Genomic DNA, 27,850 nt, shown 5'->3' with positions numbered 1-27,850 from the left:
ACTTAACAAAAGAAACTCAACCACACGAAAGTATTTTTAGAGGTAATGTTTACCTTTAGAACGCAGCAATAGAAGTTAAAAAAAAAAAAAGCCACAAAATATCTAAAATCTTGAGTTGAGAATGTACAAAACAAAGTCATAATAAAAAGAAAATTGCTTTACAAAGTCTCAAAATGAATTTAAACAGTAAACATGTATGAAAGCATGGAAAATCTAAAATAAGGCTTTTGTATGTATTGAATAATAAATTACAATTCGAAAAATAAAGAAAGGAAAGCAGTAACCATTCTGACTCAAGTAGAGAATCTTTCATAGCATCTTTCTTTGGGGGAATGGCACTGATGATCGCTGTAGGTCTTGGCTTGACAATTTTCAGTAGCATTGAGTACTTTCCAGGGACTGAAAAATAAACTGATAAATACCTCCCCCAACCCCAACAGTGACAGCAATTTGAGATTTTTTTTCCTTTTCTTTTGTTAATTGCTAAGAGAAAAACCTACCCAACTCACCCACCAATATGAGCATGTGTGTATACGTGTGTTTAGGTTGCCCTTCTTGGAAAGTCTATATTGAAATTAGAAAAAGAAGCTAGCATAAAGGTGTTCATCAATGACGAGATTGGTTGGTTCTTTAATTGATCCTACCTATCCTTTCTTCTGCATTAGTTCAGAGAAGCCTGATACAACCGCCCCCCGCCACTTCCCCAACACTCTGGGGGGAAGAAGCTACCCTAAGTTGCCCATGGATGGATTTTTCCCTTGTGCTTCTAACAGTGTCAGGGCTCCAGGTTGTGGTGCAACACCAAGTCTGTTGGGTTGGCCAGGTGAGGGCTGTTCTCCTCCAGTGTCAAGGCAGACTGCATTTGTCCTGTCTGTACGCAAACACCAAGACGATGGCCCTGAGAAGTCCTTAGGGTGTAGATGAATCCCTGTATGTAACGTGGATAAACCAGGAGATTTTTTTATTGTGGACTTTCTTTTTTTGTCTTATACAGTTCTCTCTTGCTCTCCAGAATCTCCTATTTCTTTGGCTTGGAGTTGCCAAAGGTGACAAAGACCACTCCTGGCTCCTGAAAACTGCCGTTGGTGTGGAAGTCTTCTCCTGGGCTCTTCAAGTACCTCCGAAACACAGGTGAGGCAGATACCTCATATTGGGGATGAGAGGCCACATTGCACGTGGAAGATGTTTGTGTCTCAGATTGCTTGGTGACTGTGGTGGACGAAGTGATGATTTTGTTTCCAAACTGGTCCATTTCCTCGTACTGCTCCATGACAGTCCGGGTGGCTCCATAGAGCTTGGACCCATCGGGACCTGTCTGCAGCTCCAAGATGCTTTTCTGCCTCCGTGGATTTTGCGGGCTGGGGACATTCAGGGAGCAGTAGTCTGAGAAGCCGCCTTTCATCCCACAGTGGCAGCTGCCTTTGGAGGTGTCCAAAGGGCACCTCTCCTCGCTGATCGGATGGTTGGCATTGCCAAGGGTGTGCTGTTTCATTGAGCTCAGCCCAACTTTTGTTTGGACGGGCTCTGGTCTCTTCTCAAAGGGGGTCATGTCATGCCCAGTAGACCCTGCTGATGGATGGTTAAAGGAGCTAAAGCTGTCCTTCGCAAAAGCATCCCTTTTTCCTGCAGCATCAGGACAGTCTGGTGAAGGGATGTCCCAGGGGGAATGTGCTGTCCTGGGTGATTCTGCTGGTTTTCTGGCAGCAGACTCGATGGAGATGTAAGAAGGTGAGGAGGGAGAGCTGACACGAGATTGAATGAGGTGAGGGACCTCTAGCTCTGCCTTCGTTACCTCGGTCTTTTCTGCCACCTTTGTACCTTCCACAGATGCTGCTTCCCCTGTCTCCAGTGTGATTCCATCCTGCTTGGCTTTGCTTGAGACAATACTGATTTTACGGATATTGCTGCTGCTCACAGAGCTTTGGGTGTTCCCCAGAGACTCCTTGAACAGGCCTGAGAGCCCATCGATGTCTGACTCAGACTTGAGACTAGAGACAGAATAAAGAGCTTTCTTGATGGCCTCCTCGATGTCCAGGAGCCGGGCAAGTGTCTGCTCCTTCAGGTGGATAATCTCAGCACTTGCTCGTTCCAGGTCCCCAAAAACCAGCTCCACTGAGGAGACACTGTCAGTGTCCTCCTTTGCCAGTGTCTCAGCCCTGTCCTGTTGCTTGGCCTGGTGGGCCTTCTGACGAACAACCCAGTCAGGGACCTTCTCAAAAAAGCTCTTCAGAGCTTTCACGTCCACTTTGCTTGTCTCCTCCTCAAACTCCCTCACTCGAGTCAAGATCTCTTGCAGCTCCTCCTGTCTCCTGAGGTTCTCAAAGATCTCCATAGCCTCCTTGACATTGCCTTTCATGATCTCCTCTTTGTGTACTGAAAGCCTCTTCCGACGCTCATCTTCTGTTTCTCTCTTGTTTTTTTCTCTCATAACAACTGCTGGCTTCTCCTGGGCAGGTGTCTCTGCCTCCCCATCAGGACATTTCAATTGCCCACTACTCCCCTGCTGTTGCTCCTCGAAGGAGTTCGTTGACTGCTGATGGAAGGACATTGAATGACACATTTGCCTCCCCTCATTCACCTGCTGCACAACTCTCTGACTGTCCCACGATCCGTAAGAATTAGACACACTTTCCCTTTCCACCTTGGATGAGGCATTTTGTGCAATGTCATCTCCTCTCTTTGGAGGACCGGTGTGGCCCACAGGGGAGGTGCTTAGCCCAGTCTGTCCTGACACATAAAGTGTCTGAGCTCTACCAGGGCAGGTTGGATGTGATACTGAAGAGCACCCATTCTCATCTTGGCACAGCTCTATATGCCTCTGAACCACCTCACCTGGGCATCGCCTTGGAGCTACTGCTTTCCCGTTCATCATTCCATGCTCGACTTCAAAACTAACCACCCCATTTTTTATTGGCTTTGAAGTCTTAGCACTCTCTGGTTCCACCTTTCCTTGTTCTAATTTGCTAGCCTTATACCGTTCCTCTGCCATTTGAAGAGGGGTTTTGGCAGTCTTTTTTGGCAGCATTCTCTCAGGGCTCATACCCTGAACTGTTACAGGCTTGTTCACAGATGTCTCCGAAGTGCAGCATTTTGCCTGAACCTCCCCATGGCCTGATTGTTCACGTACTTCCACGCAGTTTAATCCCAGCTCTGTGGGGGGAAGCTTTGGCTTGCTGATCTCCCTCAGGCCCGAAGGTTTTGGAGGGATGGGTGGAGGGATGGGTTTGGTCGATCTGCTTGTGCTGTTATTTGCAGAGGCAGAATGTGCCTCGTGTAAGAGGTGCTCAGGTTTTGGAGGGGGAACAGGTTTTTTCCGGGGTGGGGCAGTAATTTCTGGTTTTGGAGGCGTCCTGGGCTTCTCTGCAGGACTCTGATCACTGGCTTTGAAGGACAGAGAAGGGAGGGCAAGAAGAGGGGTCTGGAGTGGTGCAGAACATCCTGGGGCTTCATCTTTGCTGGTTGGTAGTGGAAGGGCACCTTCTCTTGTTGCTTTAGTTGAGGGTGGGCAATGCTCTGCTTTCATCACAGCAACTGAGGGAGGAGGAGGAAAGTCATTATCAGCCTGAGACCCTGAAGCCATTACAGCAGTCTGGTTACTAACGACTGGAGTCTCATTTTTCTTTTTACACACAGAATAGGACTGCCCTGCATTTCTGTATATCATAGCGGCTTTAAAATCCCCTCTGGAGACATTAACGTTAGACTTTTCCAGTGACTGAAGTGTGGCTTTTAAATTACCTCGGACAACATCCTCCTTTTCTACCAGGCGCTGTTCTGTGGCGGCACTTTGCAGTGCTCTGATAGCTGTCTGTACATCCCCTCTGATAATAACATCTCTTTCTTCTTGCACTGATTGCTCTTTGTAATCAGACTCAACAAAAGGGTTTATATAGGTTTTCACGGGTGTGGCAGTATAAAGGCCATCCTTAATGCTAAAATCTCTACTAGGCATGACTTGGCTTTCCTGGCTCAATAGTTGTCCTCCCTGTACTTCCTCTGAAGCACTGACCTTTTTGTGTGATGCTATGCTCTTCTGAGACACGCTTGTGTGGGTCTTGGATGCCTCCTGGACTCTAGTGGTGGTGGTCCTGATGGCAGTGCTGGTGCTCTCCTGTGTGGTGGATGCAGAGTCTTGTTGGCGTACGGTTGATTGAAGGGTCACTGTCCCCTGTGTGCTGGCTGCCTGCTGCCTGCAGGCCGTGTGGACCTCCTCCCTGTTCCTCTGTAGCTTGCTCTGGACGTGGTGTTGAATGTTTTTTGCTTCTGCTGTTGCTAGCCTCAGGCTTTGCATTGCAGCCTGAAGATCGCTCCCAAGGGCCTTTTCTTCTGGCTGCATCTGGATGGCTTCCCCAGTCACCAAACTCTGCTGTTTCCCCGCCACTTCTTCCCTCTGAGCCGTCACTTGGGTTGGAAATTTACCTTGTGTCATAGCTTTGGGTTCCTTCAAACTGGCAGTGGTGGCTTCTTTCTCTGCCTTCTTGCTGACATCTGCAACCCTTTGGATTGACTTTGTAGTCACTTTAAGCCCTCCCGACAGAATTTCTTCCTTTCCCATCACTGTGGGCAGGGCCTTCCCAAGACATTGCACAGTTGTGCCTGTCACACCTGCTGCACGCACAGCCTCTCTCTCTAATGCACCCTCTTTGCCCATGCTTTCACATGCGAATACCTTTTTTGCTCCCTCCATAGCCCCTGGCTCTGCAATTACTTTCTCTATTAGTTCTTTATTTGGTAAGATATGTATCTTAGCCCCCTGCACAATCTGTGGGGCACTCTCATCTGCTCCCTGCTCTGCTTGGGAAGAGATGAGGGATTGTATCTCCGACTCCTGCTGGAGATTCTTCAGATAGTCTAGATCTCCCTTCTCAATGCAGCTTGCAAAAAGCTGGACATTTCCCTTCTCATTGTCCTCACGCTTAATGGTTGCTGTTGCTTTCTGCTCCTGAGAAGAAGCCAACAGGCTCCCTATCGTTGACTTCACATCCCCCTTGACAACTTTCTGCTGGACAGAATGGAACAGGAGGGAGTAGAGAGTCATCTTCACTGATCCTGACTTTGTCTCTTGTAAGACCATCCCCTTTTTGATAGAAGCGTCTTGACTGAGGAGACCCTGTAAAGCCTTAGCTACATTTCCGCTGAAGTCCTCTTTGCCTTTAACAGCTTCACGCTGGTCCAGTAGCTGCAGTGGGCTTACTTTGATCTTGCCCTCTCTGTCCTCCTCCACCAGCACACTCTGTGCTTCCACATTGGTTCTGTGCAGAAGCTGCAACATGATCCTTTGCAAATGGCCTCCCACAATCTCCTCTTTCAGAATCTCTGGAGCACCTGGGCTGCTGAGCTGGTACTTCACCATCTTCACACTCTCCATATCATTGGCTTCGATGAGGATCCCATCGTGCTGAATAGCCTGGCAAGTGCAGAGCGTCTCTAAAGTCTCCTTCATGGTCCTTTCTTTCAGTTCTGTTTCTATACTACCTTCAGAAGCACTCAATTTATCCAAGGGTGTGCTCTCGAAGAGCCACGTTGTACTTTTCACATCTGCGCGAGGGATCGCTTCTTGGGCCCCAACACTGGTCATCGCCTCTGGGTCCTTAAGGGTGTCCATTGGCTGGGTTTCAAACAACCAGGTGCAGCGTTTTACATCCCCTTTCTGGCTGTCCTCTCTCTGCACTGTACTGATAGATGATCCTCTCTCGGCATCCCCATACAGGGAGTCCACAGGCTGGTTTTCAAAAAGCCAAGTGGATGTCCTCACATCACCCCGCTGAACGTCACTGACACTGACCATCCTCACGTACTTCTTCTGGCCCACTTGCTGGGACTCAAAGAGCTGCTTGTTGGACTGAACATCTCCCTTCTGCACATCATCTACTGTTCTAGGCACAGACATCTTTCCCCCTGAGAAGGAGTCAAGAGGCTCTGTCTCAAACCTCCACCGGGCAGCCTGGACATCTCCTTTCTTGATGTCCTCTTGGGTGACAGCCCTAATCACAAACACCTCTTCTTCCTTCTTGATCTGATCCAGAGGCTTTGTTTCAAACAACCACCGGGCACCTTTCACATCACCTTTCATGATTTCTTCTTTCTGCACTGAGGTGACCTCATGGTATCCCCCCTCTTTGTCCTGGATAGCATATAAGGGTTGGCTTTCGAAGAGCATTGTGCAGGACTTGACATTAGCTTTGCTCATGGTGTCCTTCTGGATCTTCTGGAGCTCTGTCTCATCCACTATGTCATGGATTTGGTCAAGGGAATAGGTCTCAAATACAAACCTTTTGCCTCCAACATCTCCCCCCTTGATATCCTTCTCTGGAGGGATTTCCTGGATGCCCTCAGAGCTATCCTTCAGGGAGTCCATGGGGTAGTTCTCAAAGAGCCAAGTGAACTTGTGCACAGATCCGGCTTCAATTGTCCCATCATCCTTCTGGGATGTTGGTTTGGTGGCTGTATCCAAGGGCTTAGCTTCAAAGAACTCCTTCACTCTGGACACTTCCCCAGACTGTATCTCCACACGACTAGAGTATCGCATGGTTTTTTTGCGGTCAGCTTCACCGACAACACTGCTACCCAAGGGTTCAGTCTCAAATAGGTGCCGGACAGTTTTGACGTCAACTCCCTGTAATTCCTCCTGACTGTATGCCTTACTGATTTGTAAATACTGCTCCTCCTGGCCTTTCAGGGAGTCCAGGGGCTGAGTCTCAAACATCCATGTGTATGATTTCACATCAGCTTGGGGCACACCGCCATCCTCCTCCTGCTTCTTTTCAGCCTTCTCGTACAGGGTGTGGATGGGCTGGGTCTCAAAAAGCCACCTGCAGGTCTTCACATCCCCCCGCTGGGAGATCTCCCGCTTCACCGAGGGATGCTCCTCACCTTGCATGGCTCGGAGATGAATGACATCCATGGGCTGAGTTTCAAAGAGCCACTTGGCTGTTCTGACATCACCGGCCACCACCTCTTGTTTTGTGATCCCCCGTATTATATCCACTTTCTTGGTGCTTTCATCAAACTGGTCCAGGGGCCTGGTTTCAAACATCCATTTGTAGTTCTTGACATCACCACTGATGATTTGCTCTCTGCTTACAGAGGTGACTTCATGGAAATTGCCAAAGCTATCCTTGATGGCATACAGAGGTGTTGTCTCAAACAGGATTTGGTTGGCTTTGACGTTGCCAGCTGGAATCTTCTCCTCTTCTTTGGTGATGGGCTCAGAATCAGCCTGCTTAATGCTGTCTAAGGGGAGAGTCTCAAACAGGGTCTTGAAAGACTTCACATCCCCTTTCACTACCTCTTCCACGTTGGTGGCTGGAATTTCTTCCTCAAATGCCTTGGAGATGCTGCCAAGGGGACAGGTCTCAAAGACGTGTTTTCTTTGCTTCACATCGCCCTTCTCCTCTGCTGAAAGCTCTACTTTCTTTAAACGACCCACCTCAAAATTGTCTTTAAGGGTTTCCATTGGCTGGGTTTCGAATAGCCAGAGCGTAGATTTCACATCACCTCCGATGACTTGTTCTTTGGCTACAACACTTTCTGATGCTTCTCCTTTCAGAGAGTCAAGAGTCTGGGTCTCAAAGAGCATTCGCTGCTTAGTGACATCTGCCCCTGTGACAAAATCCGTTGAAGCCTTGAAATCCTGTTCTTCAACTGTGATTTCTCTGATGGCATCCAGAGGCTGAGTTTCAAATATCCACCTTGCTCCACTGACATCTGGCCTTCCAATTTCTTCCAGCGAAATCCCACGGATTATTTGCACTTTGGAAGTGTCCTTGTTGATGGTATCCAGGGGCTGAGTCTCAAACAGCCAGCGAGCCGTTCTGACTGCATTGCTCTGAATTTCTTCTCGGCAGACAGACTTGATTTCATGGATGTTCCCAGTTTTGTCTCTGATGGCACAGAGGGGCTCTGTTTGGAAGAGCCTGACAGTCTTTTTAACATCGCCTTTTAGCTCCTGGATTTCTGACTTGAGTTGTAGGATGCTTTTCTCCTCCACTGAACAGCAGCGTCCTATAGCATCCAGGGACTGCGCTTCAAAGAGCTGTCTGGCACCTTTCACATCACCTCCCTGGACAGGCTCCTTGAGAACCGCCTCCTGCACTTCAGTTTCATCCGAATACAGTTTGTTTAATGAGTCTAGTGGCTGCGTTTCGAACAGCCATCGGGCAGTATGCACATCCCCTCTGGCAAGGTCCGTTTCTGATACCTTGGCTGATGTTGACAGATTGTCCCCGTTGATTGACTGGCTTTCAAACTTCAGGGAAGTACTTTTCACATCACCACCGGGAATGATCTCTTCTTCTGCCAGCTTCTTTGTGGCTTGATGGTCCCCAATGGAGTCAAGTGCCCAGTTCTCAAAAATCCAGCGCATGGACTGAACCTCCCCTGGAAGAACTTTGTCCAGGTTCACAGATGCCTGTGCATTGGGATCTTCAGTATTAAGCATTTCTGCCAGGTCCTCCGTCACAGCTTCTTCCAAGTTCTTCCTGAGCTCAGGATGCATGTGTCTGTAGAGCCTCTTTAGCTCGTTCACTTGACGCTGCTGGTAGAACTTGGAGAAGGCTTGCTTTGGAGGAGGCACAGGGAGTGGGTTGAGATCCTGGCTCCCTGGAGCAATGACCTGGACTGAGCCAAGGGCGGGAGGGGGAGGTAAGTCATCTTCCATTTTCTTGATGGCAACTTTAGATGATTGCTGAGCTTCTGACATCTTTAGGGAAACAGTTTTAAACGTCAGCGTCATCTCTTACCCTCCAACCCCATGGCCGTTAATAGTGAGAACGGCAAAGGAAAAAGCCAGCCAACAAGGGAAATCCATGCACCTGCTAAGCTCCATACCTTTGGTTCAGTAGCACACAGCACTCCAAAGCATCACACCACTGCACACGCTCCAGGCTCGGTGTTAGCTCCGGTGCCACAGCAACGCACTCTAAAGCAAGGTCTCTAATCCAGGCACGTGCGGTGGTTAGTCTACAGTCTCCAGGATTAAGTTCAGCTACAGCTCAACAGAGATAACCTGATTTGGGCTGTCAGCAAGAGAGAGTGGTCACGAGAATAAGATGAAGGCTGTCTTAGAGTAGCGAGCTAAAAGTTAACTTCCCTCCCTGCTCCCAAGTGTCCAGGGCAGTGTGAGGACCTGCAGGGAGTCTGGGAACACAGGCTATGGGTGCAGGAGAAAGCCAAAGAGCTATTGGTGAAGAGGTCCCAAGAACAAAATGGGGAGAGGGAACCAAAGTATCTAACTGAGCTGATGAGGACAACCTGTTTTTGGGTAGTGAGCTAGCATGATGGGCTTTTGGTAGCACCATGGGCTGCCCACTGCACAGGAGGGAGGGCTTGGGGAAGGGCTTTTGTCTGATTAATGATTTCTTCTGTTGGACTCAGGAGAGCACCCCACGTCACCATTTGCATAAGAATAGATGCACAGTTACACAATTAGAGACTTAAATAAAGCTCTTTTGACTTGCAGACTTGTCCAGGCATGAGACTAACTAAGTTTTACAAACTGCCAGAATCAGCAGGCCAAATTCTGTGCTCTGTTAGGAGGAAAAAGCAAGGCTGAGGGACCAGAGGTTGGGGTAATGCCCATAGCTGGGGGCCAGCAAAAGTTAGACCTGTTTAGACTCAGTCAGCCTGAGCTCAACTCAAAATTGGCAGCAGCGTTGGTACAGAAGCAGAGGGTACAGTCGTGACGGGGTGGACTGTGGTTGTTTTACCTTTGAGCATCACTTTCTGCATTTTTTTTCCTTAGCTTGGGAAGCCTGGGTGCCGAATGCTGAACTGAATACCTGCAACCTGCACTAGATTGGTGTTTATCCAAAGGGAAGGTAGCTGAGGCCTGTAATCATTATCTAAAAGAGACTGTAATCCTGGTGGCTTTCCTTTCAGTAAACAGATCTGCTGACCCTTGGCATGCCTGTGGAGTTACGTCTGTAGAGTTATGCCTGGAATATTATTAGTTGTTGCTCAAAGCAATGGCGCGCGGTGTTATTTCACTCTGTTACACACAGATTGTTCTGGCTAAAAATAAGTATTGAACATTAGTAAAAAAAAAAACCAACAACACAAGAATACCCAAATCAGCATATTTTACAGCAAGTGTAAAATGCAAATCTTTCACATGAGCCAATGTACTTTGAATGCACTTTTTAAAATAAGGTTTTTTTTGGATCTGTGAAGAACTTCTGAACATGGGGAAGGGCAACCAAGCAGCTGATAGCTATATTCAGTATGAAAGTGCTCCTTGCTGCCTTGTGTGGGTATTTAAATCACACTCCACCACAGTCCACAAATATTTGGTTAGATAATGGTGCTTATCTTTAACATTTCTTACCTTGTTTTTTTTCTGTCTGTGGGGAAAGTGAGTGGAGTTGTCCTTCACAGTACTCTGGAAAAGACACGAGAAGAAATGACATCAAACTGCATAGGAAGACACATTATCTGTGTGTGTGTGTGTGTGTATATATATATCTCTCTATATATCAACTACAGAGACCTGAAAACAATTGCAGGTGAGGGTTTTTTCTGGTTCACTGGCAGTTCTGTACAGCTGGGAAAAGCAATCTTATTCCAGGTTGACCAAAAATATTTGTTTCTAAAAGTCTCAGTCAACAAACAAAACCCTAAACACGTTTGTTTATAGTTGGGGGGAAAACCAAAATGAGCACTGATTTCTCCAAAGTTTGATTTAGACTATATTTTTGTTTATACTTCAATATTTTAAAAATAAAACTGATCTACGTTTGTCATTGAATTACAGATTGTGTAATGCATTGTTCTGAAATGGCTTTTTTTTTTTTTCCCTTAGACTTCTAACCAGTTGTAATTTTCCAATTACAGTCTCCACTCATTTATTTTCAACTGGGACTGCTTTAGTTTGGACTCCGCCAGTACAGATCCCTGACACACGCTTGAGAGACTGCATCTCTGGACAGGGACCCTGCAAAAGACTGAGGGTGGGAGCGAGCATGAACATGCCTGCAGGAAAGGTCCAGATGTGAAATCACATCCCGTGTTACTCCTGGATCACCAGTGGAGCTGGTGAAATGGGAAAAATGTAGCTCAGTGCTTCATAAACCTTATAACCTGAATTATCCTATGACCCGATGGTCAGCCTGGAGTGGGTGATTAAATCCCTGGATCCCAGACCAAGGGCTATAAACATAGGAAGAGAGGGAGGCTGCGCTGTAAAGTTATGCCTGTGTGTGATATATATGGACATATATATATGTGCGTGTGTTGGAATGGGTATAGCATGGAGATGTATGTGTTGCTGTGTGCTGAGTATTTCTTCCATGGATGTGAGTGTGTAAATATGTATGTGCAAATAAGGTGGAAATCTTACGTATGAATAAAAATTTCTATGGGCTAGTGGATGTAGATGTGTGTGTGTGTTTGGTATGTGTGTGCATGTGTGAATATAATCTGTATATACGTGTGTGTGTGTACGTATATGCAGCTTATACATCATATACATACATATCAGCACCTCTGATAACATTTATTTAATATTTGCAAATGACAAGGGGAAGCTGGTCATTTTTAGAGAACCAAATGCTGTCTTTCTCCCGATTTATGAAACCAGACATGTTCCTCTCTCACCCTCTTATAGCCACTTGCTGGGACAGGACATTGTTTGGATGCCGCCGGTGATTTGCGAGGGGGAGGACGGCGGCGCGATGCTTACCGGCTGTGCGGGGCTGCCGGCGTGAGCAGCAGCAGCAGCTGTCTGGGAGAGATAGAGAGCCGACAGCTCCTTCACGGAGGGCGCAGAGGACCTCCCTCGTCCTTGGCGAGGTATGTGGCTAGCGTCGTCCGATATGTCTAAAAATGACCGCGTCCTCTCATCTGAAACAGGGACAGACGTGTGCGGTGAGCTATGCGCCAAAGATGCGAGGGCACGGCCAGCCTGGAGCGTGAGCATCGCTCCGCCATCCCCACACCGATTCCCCTGGCAGCCCCCGCCCCGGTCCCCCAAAACTTAACATCATGCCCTTTTGGTTCAGGGAGAAAAACATGGACATTTCCACCTCTTTCATGGCTGAAACGGACTTTGAGCCTGGATGAGAGTAACGCGTCGGGCAGTGACCTGATGCCGCCATCCTGCCGGTGGGGCACAGAGCATGGACCCCTTCCTGCATCCTTGGGCAAGGCCATCGCCAAACACGAGCGAGTCGGAGGACGTGAAGGAGCTACGCATGTTCAGCTTGAACCAATTCCCACTTTTTTTGCTCCGTGGCTGCACCGCTCTCCTATCGCTGTGCCTCACTAACAGTTACATCTATTTGTCTTTACCTCTGGCCTGGGAGCCTGTTTCAGGGAACGGAGAGATGAAGAGGCTACGAGACTTCCCCAAGGATGTAGCAGGGAGTTTTTGGCAGAACCAGAGGACCAAACCCTGCTCTTAGTTTAGAGATCTGATATTTTGAGCTGCACCAGCTCCCACGGGGCCCCCACAGGGACCCATCATGGCATTGCTGAGATATTCAAGATTCTCAGCGTTCCTCCTACCTTTGTTCAGCTGCCTCCCATGGAGATGATTACAGCTGAGGATGTCCCTATCTGGCTCATGGAGAAATGGCTACTCTGGGAGGAGGGGATCTATTAGCCAGACCTCCTGAGGTGTGCACAGAGGGGCTGGATGGTTGGAGCGGTCGTGTACTTTTGGATGATGCTCGGGCCATGCTCCCTCATTCCCATCTATTGTACTCCCTCCCCATTGGTCCTCATCCCCCTAAACAGCGGGGGCTTCCCCTCCCTCTGAGGATGAGAGCTGTGTCCATCCCCTGAGAGAGGGTCGTGTCAAAATTAATGGCTCTAATGCAGATGGGTTCAGTTTTCAAAGAAAGAGGCAACTCCAAATTCTAGCTAAGAAATTTCTTTTTTTGCATTATTCTGCTAGGTGTGAGCAGGATGACCATCTCCACCTCCCAACAGAGACCTATATAGAGCTTTACACCTATATGGTGCATCTTAGTCCTCCAGGTTAGTCAGAGCTGTAATTTCTGTTACCGCTGTAAAAACACGAGAAGGTTCTCCTTTTATCTGCAGACTTGCACTGCTGCATTCGGATTTAGTGCGGTATTTGCAATGCTTTCTGTTTGAACAATGGGCTCTCTCTCCACAAATCCAGCTATTGCACAGCCAGGAAAGGGCTGATGTACTTTTTAATATGTGCACATTAGAAGCACTGCAGCAATTCTAGCATTTTTGTCCTCAAATCTCAGCCCCTAAATCATGAGATTTTGTAAATAACAAACCTAACAACTCTTTTTCTTTGTTTTCTGCATTTTGAGTTCAGATTTTCAAGTTTTTCCCTGAAATACCGAAGGACATTTGCTCTGCTTTTATTTTAAATTGACAACAGCTAATGTTATATACTAACAGGATTCCGGGAGCTGGTGCTTCAAATGAAATACTAGTTCCTACAGGGACAAGCAGGCACCAAAAAGCCACGAAGATAAGAGCAGAGGGACCCCAGTGAGCTTGTCAGATACTGGCCAGTGTGCTGCTGGAAGGTGCCAAACCCCAAGCTTTCTTTTGTCCTTGGTTCCAGCTGCTCCTGCAGATGTACAGGCATTTTTATGCAGATCTGAGGCTGGATACATGAGGAAGCAGTGGGATGCAATAAAGATTTAGCTGCCCAGTTCTGCCAGAGGTCACTAGGACACCAGGGGAGGAAACAGAAGATATTTCCTTAATGCTCCTTTTGCTAAGTCACCGTGTAAATATGGGAACTCTCTCCTTGATTTCTGCTGTCCACAGCTTAAACACTGAGTCAAAAGGAATTATCCATCTACAGCCAGTGGAGACAGTGGCACTGCTGGGGAAGATTTGCTGCATCTTAAGATAGGCTGCGAGGTTGCAACCATGTTCTGATTACATCAGTTTTTCCCCACTCTGCTCAAGAGATCCCAAAGTTTGACTAGGTCCCTGGCTTTTTGAGATGAACAGCACCCTGGAAATGGGGAGGAGAGGGTCAAGGCTTGGCTGAAACACTGTTTTTATAGGAGCTGGTGCCAATATCTGCTAACACAAACCCCTCTATCTGCTGCAGTGGGCTTCTCCCTTCATTTGGAGGCTCGAGGCACACATTTGAAGGGGCCTACTCTGTAAAAATGGAAAGTGAAGTAATTGCCAGCAAAGGTACCTCAGATCTCATGGTCTTTCCGTATTATGGCTGTACCCTTGCAGCATGTGCTGAATTATCTGCAGAAAGCTTTGAAGAGGGCTTTGAAAAATCTCGTCTGGGAATCTCTTTCTTTTCTCCTACATTGCTGAATTACCTACTGGAAAGGCAAAAGGGGTACAATCAGTCTGGAAAACAGAAGCTTTCTTCCTTGCAAGGTGATGAGGTTTGTCTAAGCCTCCCAGTAAGAGCAATGGGGAGATCTTGGGAGAGTCAGCCTTGCTAGTTCTAAAGCAGAAAGAAAACCAAGCACAGATTTGCAGCCTTTCTGGTTGGGTGAATGAACACAAGCCCTTGGCAAGGGCATGGCCACGCTGAAAAAACTCCCTTAAAAACTACCTCTAGGAGATGGGAGCACTTCACAGCAAGGCAGGGACCCTGCCTAGGGCTGACACAAGCACTGCTGTGCTTAACCGTTTCGGTGCTAACTGTTTAGCAAAAGCATCCCCATGTCCTAGAGCTGGGCTGGTAACGTTTAATGGTCTCCTCCCACCTCAGGCTGTGGGTATTACCACTGAGCTGGTATAATTTGCATTGGCCCATGGGCCCATGGGTTGAGATGCTGCACAAAGAAGTGCAATGTGCCCCTCCAGCCAAGAGCGAATAATGCAGCTGAAGGAAGATTTCCAGTCCATGCAGTGGAAAATAGCACAGCCTTAGTGCTGCCTAGTCCTTCATCTGTTAGATTGGACGGATGAAAGGCCACAGGGCTTCTGTTTTAATGATGGATATAATTAGATGTAAGGTTTTTGTTAAAACCTTCCCCTTATTGCTGCCTTTGTTTTAATATTTTTTTTCTTCCCCTTTTTGACATTTTTGCCGTGCACAGGCTATGCACAGCCCTCTGTTTGCTTATCACTTCTCACAAAACTGCCTGCCTTAGATGGGGGCTGCTCAAACCCTCCGGGCAGGCGGCTGGCTCTGCGCTTGCCGAAAGTCTGGTCTCACCACGCAGCTCTGCCTGACGAAACAGGCTGCTGCCACCCTCTAAATTGCTAATTATAGATAAGAGCAAAAGAACAACAGTTCATTCCACTAACGAGAAAGCCGAGCTGTCACATGTGTGCTGCTAACGGCATCCAAGCGGCACTTAGGACATCTGAAGAGTTGTGAGCACGGTGCTGCTGCGCAGCATCCCTTGGGAGGGAGGGGGAAACTTCCCAGCTGGGGATGCTAAAGCAAAGCCAAAGGATGCTATGCAGACTGGACTTAGGGTGTTATTTGTTGTGCATGAGATGGAGGGCATGGAAGTCCAGTTCGAGAGCTGTGCTGGGCTCCACGTTTCTGCCTTGCTGAGCAAAAGGGCTCTGCTGGTACGTTCGGCATCCGTTCCAGCGCTGAATGATGCATCCCGCGTGGCGCTGATTGACTAGCACTGACTGCGGCCCCAGGGATTTTAAACCTGATACTTCAAGCATTAAAGCATCCCCTGTGAGCTAAAATAGAAGGAAAGATCTCCTGAGGACCCCCTCCTCTCGTCCCACCCAGCGGCTGGCACCGCGGCCGACAGCGCTGCTGTCTAAGTGAAGGATATGGGGAATGTTCCTCCCCGCTGGGATTTGTCGGCAAAATGTCCTTCGTGCCAGCGTCTGGCGCCGGATGAATCTGCACATTTCATGTGAGGGGCTGCAATGTTAGGACTGTCCATAGGGAGCAGCTGTCAGGGTTTCTTTAGCTCTTCCCTTGCTCCACATATACGCAGCTCGGGCTCAGTTTACAGCCTCTCTGCCCCATAAGCTGCACCCCAGGTGGGCAGGGAGGGCTGTGGGACCTGGAAACTTGCAATGGGGGAAAAATCATTCCTCATATTCATTTGTACTCACTGATCTTTCTAGACACAAGGGGAAAAGGCAAGGGAACAGGGGGAAAAAGGCTCTTAAATATTCATGTAAAAATTCACTCACTTCCTATTCAGTTATAGCCCATAAATCACTCAACTGCTCTGTCTCCTGCTGAAGACAATATTACAGGTCTCTTGAACTGTAATCATGTTACATCTGACAGCCAGCTCCCAACAAGTGGAAAACAAATCACTAACAAAACCCCTTCCCCCTTCTTCTCCTGAGAAAACCCCATCTCACCAGTAACACGGCAGCTCCGGCTTGCTCAGCTTTCTATTTAAACCACTTTATCCTATAAAGAAACAACACTACCCACCTGTTGGTGTCCACCACCTCTGCCGCTGGCACTCCTTCGCAGCCTGGCTCCCACCACCAACCCCAGTGAGCTACCGACCGCCTGAGTCACCTATTAAAAAAGGAAGCTGCAAGCTCAGCACCAGTCTCCCGGGTCGCCCGGCCAACCACATGTCATCGGCTTTGCTCCCAAAATCAGCCGCCCTGAGCAAACACAGCTGCTAAGCAAAGCCCTTTGTGTCGCCGTGGGTGCCCCACGGCAGTCCGTGAACCGGGGGTTGTGTAACGGGGCCTGAGATCAGCCGGGGGCTTGCACAGGGCTTGCACGAGCCGGAGGGAAAGGGATAGCCCAGTGGTGCAAATTGTGCTAAGGTCCTGTCCCTCTCCATCGCTTGCCGAAGGAAGCGGTGCTCCAGAGAGCATCCCATCCCAGGCAGCCGAATTCGGCATCCTCCATCAGCTGCTCAGTGGCTGCCTGACCTTGCTCCTTTGCAGACCAGCTTTGGGTTTGTCACGACAGCCGCTGGACCTGGCACGTCCTATGCCATGGGCCACAAATGTGTCTCACCCCTTGGCTGTGCCACGGCTTGGGTGCTGCAAGATGTTCGGAGCATCCCACGGTGTGGGACCCAAATCCCGATACTCAAAGGCTAGTGGGAGCAAAGGGACCCGTGTCCTGGAGCTTCTTAGCACCGGGGGAATCAGGGCAGGAAAAGAGCAATTCTTCACATTGTGAAAGGGACTCTGTTCTCCAAGGGGATGGAGGTGAACCGACATGGAAATGCTCCTGGGTTTGTGCTGCTCTGGCTGGCTCTTTCCTGGGGGTTTGGGGCTATTTCTGCTATTCCTCCCTGCTTGGGAAGGTCGTGGGTTACTCCCAATCAGACGGTCACTACCAGTTCAGTCCCTTGAGTCAGTCTGTGTGGCTGGATGTGTGTCCCCATTCCCACCTGCTTGTCCCTAGCCTGCGTGTCGGCGACAACTCAGCAACTCACCGTCCCCCTCACGAAGCTGGAAACCTGTCCCTGCGGATGGGGACCTCATTTCTGTCCTGGATGTAGGAGCTGCATGGGCTGAATCACACCTACCCCATCCTCCTCCCAGCTTTACACCCTGGAGAATCAGTCCCCTGACAAAAGGGGCTCCTAAATACTGGCACTGCTCCATGGCTGGGCTGGGGGAATTTGCGCGGATGGGTAAGCACCCATAAAAGCTGGCTGGGAAACCAGTGCTGCTGCTTAATCCGGGAGCCTGGCAGCCCATTGGGGGTGCTCGGTCAGTGGGGAAAGGTTTAAATCTCTGCCCCCAGCCCCTGCACTGGAGGTTCTGGTCCACGGGGAAGCTCTGCCAGAGGAGATGCACGCCGAAGGTGGTGTGGGAAGCGGGGCAGGCTCCTCGCTGCCCCAGTTTGAAGGCTGCCGAAAGGGTGAGTGGTCCCGGGATGCTGCAGCGAAGGGTGTGCGGGGAAGGGTAGTCCTGAGAGGGTGAGGGTTTGGGGAGGGGAGAGCATCTCTAGCTATTTCTCGTTGGCCTCTTTGACCCACTCTTGAGGCTTTTAGAGCATTTTAAAATGTCATGTGTTATTTTTTCCAAAGGAAGGGGAAAAAAGGTCAGAGAAGGCTACAGCAGGGAGCATCAACGGGATTTTAGGCAGCGTCTAGTAAAGAGTGAAGACCAGTGATGCTCTAAAACATCCTGTTTATCCTTACGGGTACTCCCTCCTGACTCCCGGATCACACTTTGCTCTGTTTGCAAACTGCAGTGTTTTCTCTCATTTTCAGTTCTACAAAGGACAGTGAGGATTTGAAATTCAAGCTTTTTCTTTTTGCCACTGATTGGCCAATTATTTGAGAGAGTGGCCATTGTAAACATGTTTTTTTTTTTAAAAGAAGTCATCTGGTTTTTGACTGTTTTGGTCCAAGTTACCTTTTTTTGTAAGTACATAGGCTAGGAATCAATCTTTTAAAGTGGAAACTGAGATTTTCACAGGCTTGCCTAACCAACTCAGATGTAAGCACACCACTGATTACAGTTAGATAACTAACAAAAATCATACAAATAAACAACACTTTTTTTCTGCTTCCAAACTTTCATGAATAAAACTTGTCCTTTCAAGTAAGTTTGTACAGCATCATGTACAATGGATCCCTGATTTGGAGGTGGGGGGCATCTCTGATATAGATCATAGATGTAATGACTAATGCATATCAAAAAATATAAATCATTCTCTTTTGAAAAGCTTTAAGAAAGATTTTGCGCTGTCTGCAAGCCATATGTTGCAATCACTTGAGCAGCTCTGGTGCATAGAGCTAATATATGAATTCTGGCGTGGGAAATAGGCTGAAAAGAAAAGCGCCAGAACCAGAGGAAGGTGCTAAACAAATAAGTAAAATAAAATAATGTAATTAAAAAGCAGCTGTGTTGAAGAGGAAATAAGATTTAAAATATCATTTCATGCTTTAGGAATTGTCTGCTAAATTATAGTCAATTAATGTTTTGCATGTGTATAAAGTTGCATTTGCAGATCTGAGGGAGTGGGAGGGGATGAAGGAAAAAACAGCTACTGAAGAGTGTCTCGTATCCTGCACTTGAGTTTCAAAATCACATCTCTACAATTTGCAGCACCTCTAAACTGAAGGTCCATGATCTTTAGTCACTTCTGCAAATGTTTTTGGCTCCTCAGTGTCAGCTGGACTTTCCTTTGCCGGAGCAATACCACAACGCCCAGGTAATTTAAACAGCTCCAGAGAAGAGTCGGGGGAATTTAGCCTCAGGCGAAGCTGAGTATCTGCCCCAAGGCAGCTCGGGGCTATTTCTGGGCTTTGCAAAAATCCAGGAATGTGGAGGACTCTATTCCTGGTACCAAAAAATGCCAAGAAGTTCTGCTGAGAGACAGCTGCGAGTGGCATTGCTGGTTGGGGACGTGTCCTTCCCGAGTGGGCCAACTGCTGTGGGGTTGTCTTTCCTTAGAGAGGGACTTCAACATCACCCGAGTCGGCCCCCCTGCTTTTGGGATACAAAAGCATGCTCCTCTGTTATTTGCAAAGGGTTAATAAAGGGTGAGCAGATGTTTAATAAATTGCTCCCCCAGGCTGTGTATCGCTGGGATCTCGGTATCCAGCACTCCCCTCAGACATGCTGGGGATGGTGTATCATGCTCTGCTCACGCCGGCACCGTTCTCATACCCTCCAGTAACTATTTATCTGTTATTTATACAGGGTTTTTTTTCACTGAAATAGTGATAAACTCCCCTGCTTGACATCCAACGAGAGCTGTTTTTATTTCCCTGTTTCTCTATTTCACCTGTCCCTGAATGCTGGCCGGCAGCAGGACTATTTTTGTCCCTAACCCCTCTGCCAGGCTCCATGTCCTCTGTGTGCTCTACCTTCTCCCGTAGAGCAGTATCTCAGCGCTTGCAGGCTTCAATGCAGGATGACCATTCATGAGAGCACCTTCCCTCCCTCTAAAATCCCCTTTCCCAGGGAAAGCAACACCAAGTTACCCACTGGAATAACCTCTGCCTGGGGAGAGGGCTTCTCCGCATGCCGTGAATACCAGACCTTTTAAGGGAAGCCACCGTGAAGAGATACCTTGGGAATGTCTGCGCAGGCATGAGCCCTGAGAGCATCACCGGCTCCACATCCCGCCTGGGATGCAGAGCACAGCCAGGCTCAGGGCTGTGGCATGCGTTTTTAAGCGTTTGTTTTTTTTTTTTTGCCATGCCATGGTGTTTACGCACGGGCATTGCATGGATACCACGCGGCTCTGAGGAGCTGTTGAGACCCTGCCTTTGCTTTCTATTCTTATCATGGTGTTTCCATGCTGCTGTCAGCTCTTTATCACTGACAACCAAGAAAACTTAATACTGTTTTGGAAGAAACAGCCACAGCCAAAAAAAATTTAGCAGTATGCTTTAAAGAGAAAAACCCAACCCACTTGTAGCTATTAAGTTTCCCCGGCATTTCCATTTGTTTCTGAATGAGGCAAATTGCCAGTAAAAATATGGGGGAGGAGAGAAATGGTTGGCTTTAAAAGAGTAAAATACCAGACTGTACAGTACTTAATGCAGAGATTCCTGCTACCGTGTTCAGACCCAGACCTGGAGTTTTTGCCAGTGCTGAAGAAGGATTTTCATCCCCTAGCAATAAGGTTAGGGCATCCTTGCCTGGTTTCTCCCCAAAAGGAAGCTTTTGTATCCTGCAAAATACTGCATCTATCCAAGAACTGAAAATGGCCTTTGTAGGATGTTCCTATGAATTTCCACCTATGCTGGATCCCTTAATTGCCACTAGTGGATTATCTACCACTTTGCCTGGACAAGAACATGGGTTTTCATATTTTGCCTCTTCTCATCAAGTGTTATCTGTACCTGATGCATCAGCTCCATGTCTCTTTCCCCAAATCCCTGTTTTCTGATAAAAACCTGAAGCTACTTCAGATATTTTCCAGCAAAGATTTGGGTGAAAACTGGAGACCTGGAGGGAATTGGGGAAAGTGAAAGAATTTCTGTCATTCTCGCAGCAATCAGAAGGACGTGTATCTCAGAAGGAAACGTTAACCACCGCCAAATGCATGAGCAGGAAAATATTGCTTTCAGCTCAGGTTGTTGGGGTCAGGCCATCACACAGTGACTGACGGGCAGCACCGAGACCTGGACCTGGAGTCCCGGCTCTCTTCTACTGGCCACGACACAGACCTTAGAGCTAAAAGGCTTCAGCAAATGGATAATCAGGTATGAGACGCACACACAGGAGGAGATTTCTGCTCCATCTTACAGTCGTGCTGTTTTTTTGGAGTTACTTTCCATACGTGAGCACAAATAGGGAATGGTATCGCCATATTAATGCTGCTGACCTAACAGGCTCCTGAAGCCCTTTATTTGGCTCAGGATCACAAACACATTGCTCAGCCCTCCTTGGAGACCAGGAGAGAAGAGAGAGGGAAAGAAATTCCCTCCTTAACCAATCCTACTCTGCCTCCTCTTCCCTAGGTATGTAAGATGAAGCAAAGCTCATTTCCCTCCGAACAGTCCACGTTTTGCTGCCTACTGCCTACCAGTCCTGAACACGGTTTAGATCTGGAAGATGTCCCCTCTACCCCCAGCATCCATCTGGCTCAACCGAATCCCGTATGGATTCTTTCCCCTGTTGCTGGTCACAGTGACCAGAGTCATGGTAAATAACAGTATTTTGGGGGGAGAGAGTAGACACAGATCTGGCCCCGTGACTTTAAGCCTCAAAGCTAGGAACTTCAGTATTTCAGGACAAGGGAAAAGCATACACGTACAATGCTCTGTTTCTGCCTTAAACATGCCCAAGCGCCCTAGAAGATGGTGCTGAATCAGACCAAAGCCACCATCCATGGAACACAGAGACAGCACCTTCTGCAGCAGAGGGTGGGATTTACCAAACTCTGGGCCAACAAAATAAAATCCATGGCTTTCCATGAGCTGCAACACCGTTTTCATAGCATGAAGCGTTAAGCATCCTCATTTGCCCTGCATTCGAGCATCACTCTGAAGTTCATATTCATGCAACACTTCACCCCTCTCTAATCTACCCCCAAATTACTTACAGGGAGGTCTCGGTAGTCCCAACAGCTGTGTCACGCCGTAGACAGCCCCAGTGGAAAATCTACGTGAAACTCACAGCTAGGCAGCCCTTAGTGTATCCTACGAGGAGCCCTGCTCCACTCCCCACACCCGCGGTCCTGTTCACTGCCTCCCAGTGGTCTCTGGCAGCTGGTTTTATCACCGAGCACTGGGCTATGTTGAGAGGATGAACCACTTGGTCTATTTTTAGGGAAGAGTGATATTGGTCTTCCACCAGGCTGAGTCAATCATGAGTTTTAGCAATCCCACGGAGCCTGAGAAAGTCTGGGGGTCTGACTTATTTTCAGAACTTATTCATTCAAAATACCCCTGGTGTAACCCAGTACGGGATGGGGGATGCTTCCAGGCTGTGGTGCAATGGGGAACTGGCATTCAGATGTGCACATCAGATGCACAGATGTGAGCTGTGCTGGACCAGATGGTCCTGGGGCAAAAATCCTGTCTATGTTATCTGCCAGCACAGAAGCTGTCTTAGCCGTCCTGTTCCCCAATGCACCATCAGAAATACAGGGTAGGGGTACTTCCCCAGGGTCTTTTAGCCCCTCTGCAATGTGTTTGTACAGTGTGTAGCACAGGCACATCTCCATTTCAGCCGGGCTCACCGCTCACATAAAGATCTCAGCAACATTGTGCTGAGTAGGTGAAGCATGACTCCGGTCCCCAAAGGGGCTCCATCCCCTTTGCTCCAAAGGGCCAAACAACTCACTGCTGCTGATTTTCCGGTTTGAGATGCTAAGTTTTTTGGTTTCCTCCTCCTGAACACCTTTGCTGGAGTTTCACAGGGGTGTTTGGAGGGGCTGCTGCCCCTCTCTTTTTCCTGTGGGTCTGCAGGTATCAGTCCCTGGAGAAGATGCTACACATTAACCAAGTTGCAGTTCAGCATGTGACGAGGTTTCCTCGCCAACGTCGCATCGCATCACATCACATCACATCACATCACATCACGTTCAGCTCCAAATGACCATCTGCTTTTGCCAAGGCTCCTGGAAGGGCCTGGCTCCTTCCTACCATAGCCCAGTTTCTTTAAACATCCTGCAAGGCTACAAAGTGTTAAACCTGATGCCTAGGAAGATCATCACCCCTCCTTTGGAAGTGGTCTCCGTGTTCTTTTTTGCTTCCTTCAATAAATGAGGATCAGAGAAAAGAGCTAAACTAGAATGGGCTGAAATTTAACATTCTGGGGGTGGGGGGAAATACAGCCACCCTTGTTACTGCTGCGTGCTGAGGAGAATACCGTACGTTGTGAGTGACGGCTGCGAGCGAGGCAGCACTAAGCAGCTAAGGAGGTGCAGACCGAAGTCGTCCGCGCTGAGTATATCTAATGATGCAAAGCAGGAAAACGAGGGATGTTGTTAGGAGGGTGATAGACAGGTCTTTGGTCACCAGCCAGGCCGTGAGGCAGAGGGCTGGGGGTGGCAGGGGCTGTCAGCAAACACCCATTTGCTCAGGGGGCATGAACTGGGTGGCAGGGGTGTCAGCAAACACAGCGGCAGGCTGGGGACGGCGGTATCTTACTTATTCCATATAGGTGGAGGGGCATAAAGGCAGGAGGTGAAGGGCAGAGCATATCGGCTCAGTCGGCAGCTCACGATGAGCCTGTGTGTGTGTGTGTGTCCTTGTGGCATGCATGTGCCCAGCAGGAACACGCAGGGTGCAGGCACGTATTTATGTGGAGCTCTTCCTTCATCTGCAACATGCATTCGCCTGTCTAACTGCAACATACAACATACATACGTGTGGGGGGGTGGTCTGACTGCACGCATGGCTGTCTGTTCATTCTCCTGCTGTCTCTCTGTCCATCCCTAGGTGGAGGACCTGGTCTGCTACGGGTTGTGACTTTCACGCGTGTCCCCCCCATCAGTCCCCCTGCAAACTGCTCCTGTGAGCACCTTCCTGCAAGCTTGCACAATCTGAGCTCTGCACAGCTCCTGGGGAAGGGTTTTTCTCCTCCTGTCTGGAAGACAGCAACTAATTAGAAAGCAGGACATGAAAAAACCCCTCTAATTAATGGGGCACTGGGCCTTACTGAGAGTGTGGTAGGGTGTCCTGGTTTTGGCCGGCTCCCCTGCCCTCCACAGCTGCCTTGGAACCACTGCATGCTCCCCTGGCAGCCCCCAAAAATGGTGCCTGTGATCCCAGCATCCATGACTGGCTGTCACAAGGGCTGGAAGAGGTGGAAGGGGATGAATGACACTCGCTTCTGCCCCTTCTTTCTGTGATGTGGGGTGCTCTAGTCAGGGTGGCAGAGAGATCTCATGCTTAAACACCCCAAGTTTCCCTCCTGGCTGAGTCACAGAGGCACAAAGCACTTAGAAATGGACAGACTGGCCACTTAATTCAACTCCCGCTTGTCATGCTCATGAAAAGCAACTGTTGAAAGGAAAATGAGCCTTTAAGGAATATTTTGACTGCAGGAGCCTCTATCATTGCCGGTGCCAGAGTTGCCTTGAACTCAGAGCCGTCTGTGAGCACAAGCACAGCCTTTTATCTTAAATCAGCATTTTTCCTCCGCCTTTCCGATCTTTCCAGTTCACTAGCGACGTTCACCCAAACCCGTCTGCTGAACAGTGTGCTGCAGAAGAGGGAATGCTGGCTGCAAGGCCCCAGGTCACGGAGAGATGGAGGGTGACAGCCTCCCTCCACTGCTGAGGCTGAGGCACGGTGTTGGGTGGCAGCTGTGCAGCAGCATCCTTGCGGTGAACCAGTTTTTGGGCTCTAAGTGGGATGGTTTCATTGTCGCTAGATGGCACCGCACCTCCTTACAGAAGAAAGTGTGGGTGCTACAGAGAGCAGGGGAAAAAAACCCATCTCCTGCCAAGCAAGCGTTGCAACCAAGCCTGGGTCTCCCTGCGTGCAAGATGGGGGAACCCACTGTTTTCTGCCCTCTCCTTCGCCTCCTCTCCTTGCTTTTGAAAATTCCCCGTGAGTAGAGGTCGAAACAAGTACAGAATAGAAAAGGGAGGGGGAGGAGGGAATTAAATGCATTTTGGAGGCTGTCTGGATGCTCTGTAATCTGCAGTCATGTCAGGCTCCCGTTTTGTCTTTGCACTGCGCTGAGGTAACATCCTTGTGTGCCCTTCAGCTGAAAGCACTGAATAATGGAGCTATATTAATACGTACATGCACAAGCATATATGTATGTGTGTGAGCTGAGGGAACGGCATGCCCACCTGCATGCCCCTCTTTTCTCATTCTTGGCCATGATTTTCCTCTCTCTCATTGCCAAAATTCATCTACAAGTTGTTAATTTTTAAACCCAGAGTACTCAGGAGACTCTACCTGCAGCAAATTAGCTGATGTCTTCTCCTCTTTAATATTAAAGGACTCAAGCTTTCAACCATTCCCCTTTGGGGAAAATGGTTCCTTGATTTACAGTCTTCCTCCCTAGGAAGTGTTTTGTTCTATTGTGTAAGTCTTCCACTGCTCAGTTTAATCACATTACTGCTAACTACAGCGGCTTGGACCTCTTTAATTAGTATCTTGATGACATCTTTGGTGGCACCTTCCTCCAGATCATCTGATATCGTCAGCATGGCTGGGGATGTAGCCCAGCTGGTTTAGCTGCCTGGAAAGGGGCTTTTCTAAGGGGTGTAGCGGCCTTCCCCTTTCAGCAATGCTCAGGACTCCAGCAGTGTCTCAGAGGTGACTATGCTGTGCCTGGAAGAAGGTACAGCAACCAGTGCTTTGACTTCATGTGTCGTTATTCAGCTCTGACCTGTTGCATGGACATGTGTTTGCTCATAAGCCAAATGCCAGTCGGCAGAGCTGTCTTGAAAACTGCCAAGCTGTTGTCCTCCAGATCACAGTGTCCCAGACCTGAGAACCTTACAACATTGTGCGGCTTCAAACTACTCAACATTGCCTTCCTCATCCCAGGTCACTGCATCGGCTAGGTGTCCCCTCCTCAGCCCTGGGAAGGGCTGTGGGGCAGTCCCTGGGTGATGGTGAGGAGGGTCCTGTAGAAGACCTGCCCTGGTCACTGCTGGGGCTCGTGGAGCACTGATGTCCCTCTCACTTGATGGGAATGACCAAGCACAGCCCAGGTGTAGTCCCAGACACATCTTCATGTCCCAGAAGAGATAAGGGACAGCTGGTTCCTGGACTTTTTAGGAAACAGTACAACTCCTGTCTCTGAGCAAATCTGGCACCTACATCAGAGGTCGCTGTCATATTCCCAGCTCCCTGGCTGCAATTGCCTCCCTAGAAGGACCCCATACCACATAAACCCTAGCCCTACCAAAGAAGCCATGCTGGAGACAACGTGAAGTCTTTGCTATTGCAAGGCCTTTGAGTCAGGGGCTGGAGAGTGGTGTAAGGCTCTAAGATAGACCATGATTCATCGTACGTCAGCCAGAAGAAAAGATATTCCTCGCGCTGTAAAAGGCACACTGCAGCTAATACTGTGATTGTGTTCAGCAAGATAGCATGGTGACTTCATGTGCTTCGGTATTAAACAAAAATCCCAGCAACACTGTGGAAGCTTCAGCTCCTTTATTTGTCTGTGTGCTCATGTAAGAGACTTCTTTTCCCATGCAGCTGGGTAATTAAATACAGTGTCTCAAATCCAGACAGCATGTGATCCCCCCCCCCGCCCCTTCTTTTGTGAAAGAAAAGGAAGAAATGGAAAGAAAAGAGAACAAATCCTAGATAGATGGGATATGGGATCCCTGGATTCCTGATCCAGGCCCAAAGCAGTCAGGATGGTTCCCTTAGTCTCAAATCCACTCATGGGATTGTTGGAGAGTTGTTTCTTTCTGCTCCAAATCTACAAAACCTTCCTGACAGTGAGTTTTGGTAAAATTCAACCCTTTCCCATGCAAAGCTTCAGCTTGAATCTCTCACTGTTCACAGATGCCTCTTGCCTTGAAAGATCCCTGACCTGCTTTAGTCCCGATGATATCATAGCGTTAGGGATCACTTACATGTCCTATCTTAAGCCAAGGATGGCTGTGTCTGATACACCATCACTGCCAATTCGAAAAGGAGCCCAGCCAAGACTCCTTAACTAGGTACAGAGGAACCTCTCCCTTTTCCTATCCTCAAGGCTGAGGTGCAGGGAGATATTACTCATCCCAAACTAAACATGGACGTACTTCTGCCTTGGTAATACCAGCTATTTTTAAATGCTGGGTTAACAGCATAGGGAGAGTCAGCGTGGACTCATCACTGGCCCAGATCCCAGCTGTGTTGGGATTTGCCAGCTCCGTGCAATGGGACCGCTCAGGGCTGGAAGGGATATGGCTGCAGTCGTGGGGTTGTCTGCTCTCTGCCCTCCCTATCCTTGGCCACGCTCCTGCATGGCCAGTCCTGGCAGTACCCACACGATCTCCAGCCAGAATTGCCTGGTCAGTCTCTGCTATGGGATTACATGGGAAATACAACTTTGCACAAGGACCGAGTAGACCCTTCCCTGCTGCAACTGTAGAGCTGGCAGCAGAGTAGCAATGGACTGGTAACCAAAATAAATCCAACTCACAGCTTCTGCCCGTGGCTGAGTCATCGGCTGTATCCTGCACCGAGGAGATGATCGCCTGGCTGTCACGGAACAGCTTCCCTTCCTGTGTGGGAACGACAGCGTGGAAACAGGTAAATACTCATAAATAGAGGAGAGGAACTGCACAAAGCCCCATTGTGGGGAAGGCGACTGCACCAGAGACTTTCCAGAGGCAAAGGTGGCCCTGACGTTGCCTCCTCATATTGTGTGTGGTTTGGACTTTTTTCCTGTAGACCTGACCCAGGCTTGGCTTTGCTCTGTTCTCTCCAAGGACAGAGCTTCATACTTTTTTGCCTCTCTCCCACTGCCCCCTCCCCGGTTTCCAGAGCTAAGTGATATTTTCTATACCCATCCTTCTTTTTGAGGAACTGTTGCTGCTCTTTCAGAGTGAGGAGTATCCAGCCATTTCCTCTACCAGCTTCCACAATGA

At 48.7% G+C, this 27,850-nt stretch overlaps 1 protein-coding gene across 3 annotated transcripts; it reads right to left on the bottom strand.

Annotated features, from left to right (window-relative positions):
- Nucleotides 1-31: 31 nt before the first annotated feature.
- On the bottom strand, nucleotides 32-22,055 carry XIRP1 (xin actin binding repeat containing 1). 3 transcript variants are annotated; one of them, XM_069778272.1, is made up of 5 exons: nucleotides 21,890-22,044; nucleotides 14,141-14,279; nucleotides 11,678-11,838; nucleotides 10,325-10,378; nucleotides 32-8,701 (listed from the first exon to the last, which is right to left on the bottom strand). In XM_069778272.1, the coding sequence occupies exon 5, from the start codon at nucleotides 8,699-8,701 to the stop codon at nucleotides 1,019-1,021; it is 7,683 nt and encodes a 2,560-aa protein (XP_069634373.1). In that variant the 5' UTR covers nucleotides 10,325-10,378; nucleotides 11,678-11,838; nucleotides 14,141-14,279; nucleotides 21,890-22,044; the 3' UTR covers nucleotides 32-1,018. The 3 variants fall into 3 exon arrangements, with proteins under 3 accessions (XP_069634373.1, XP_009920996.2, XP_069634374.1); XM_009922694.2 differs by lacking the exon at nucleotides 14,141-14,279 and having other exon boundaries at nucleotides 21,890-22,055; XM_069778273.1 differs by lacking the exons at nucleotides 14,141-14,279; nucleotides 21,890-22,044 and adding an exon at nucleotides 16,337-16,388.
- Between the last annotated feature and the right edge of the window lie 5,795 nt (nucleotides 22,056-27,850).

Source organism: Haliaeetus albicilla, chromosome 2 (assembly GCF_947461875.1).
Source record: "Haliaeetus albicilla chromosome 2, bHalAlb1.1, whole genome shotgun sequence".
NCBI lineage: Eukaryota > Metazoa > Chordata > Aves > Accipitriformes > Accipitridae > Haliaeetus > Haliaeetus albicilla.
This window is presented reverse-complemented; position numbering and strand designations above follow the sequence as displayed.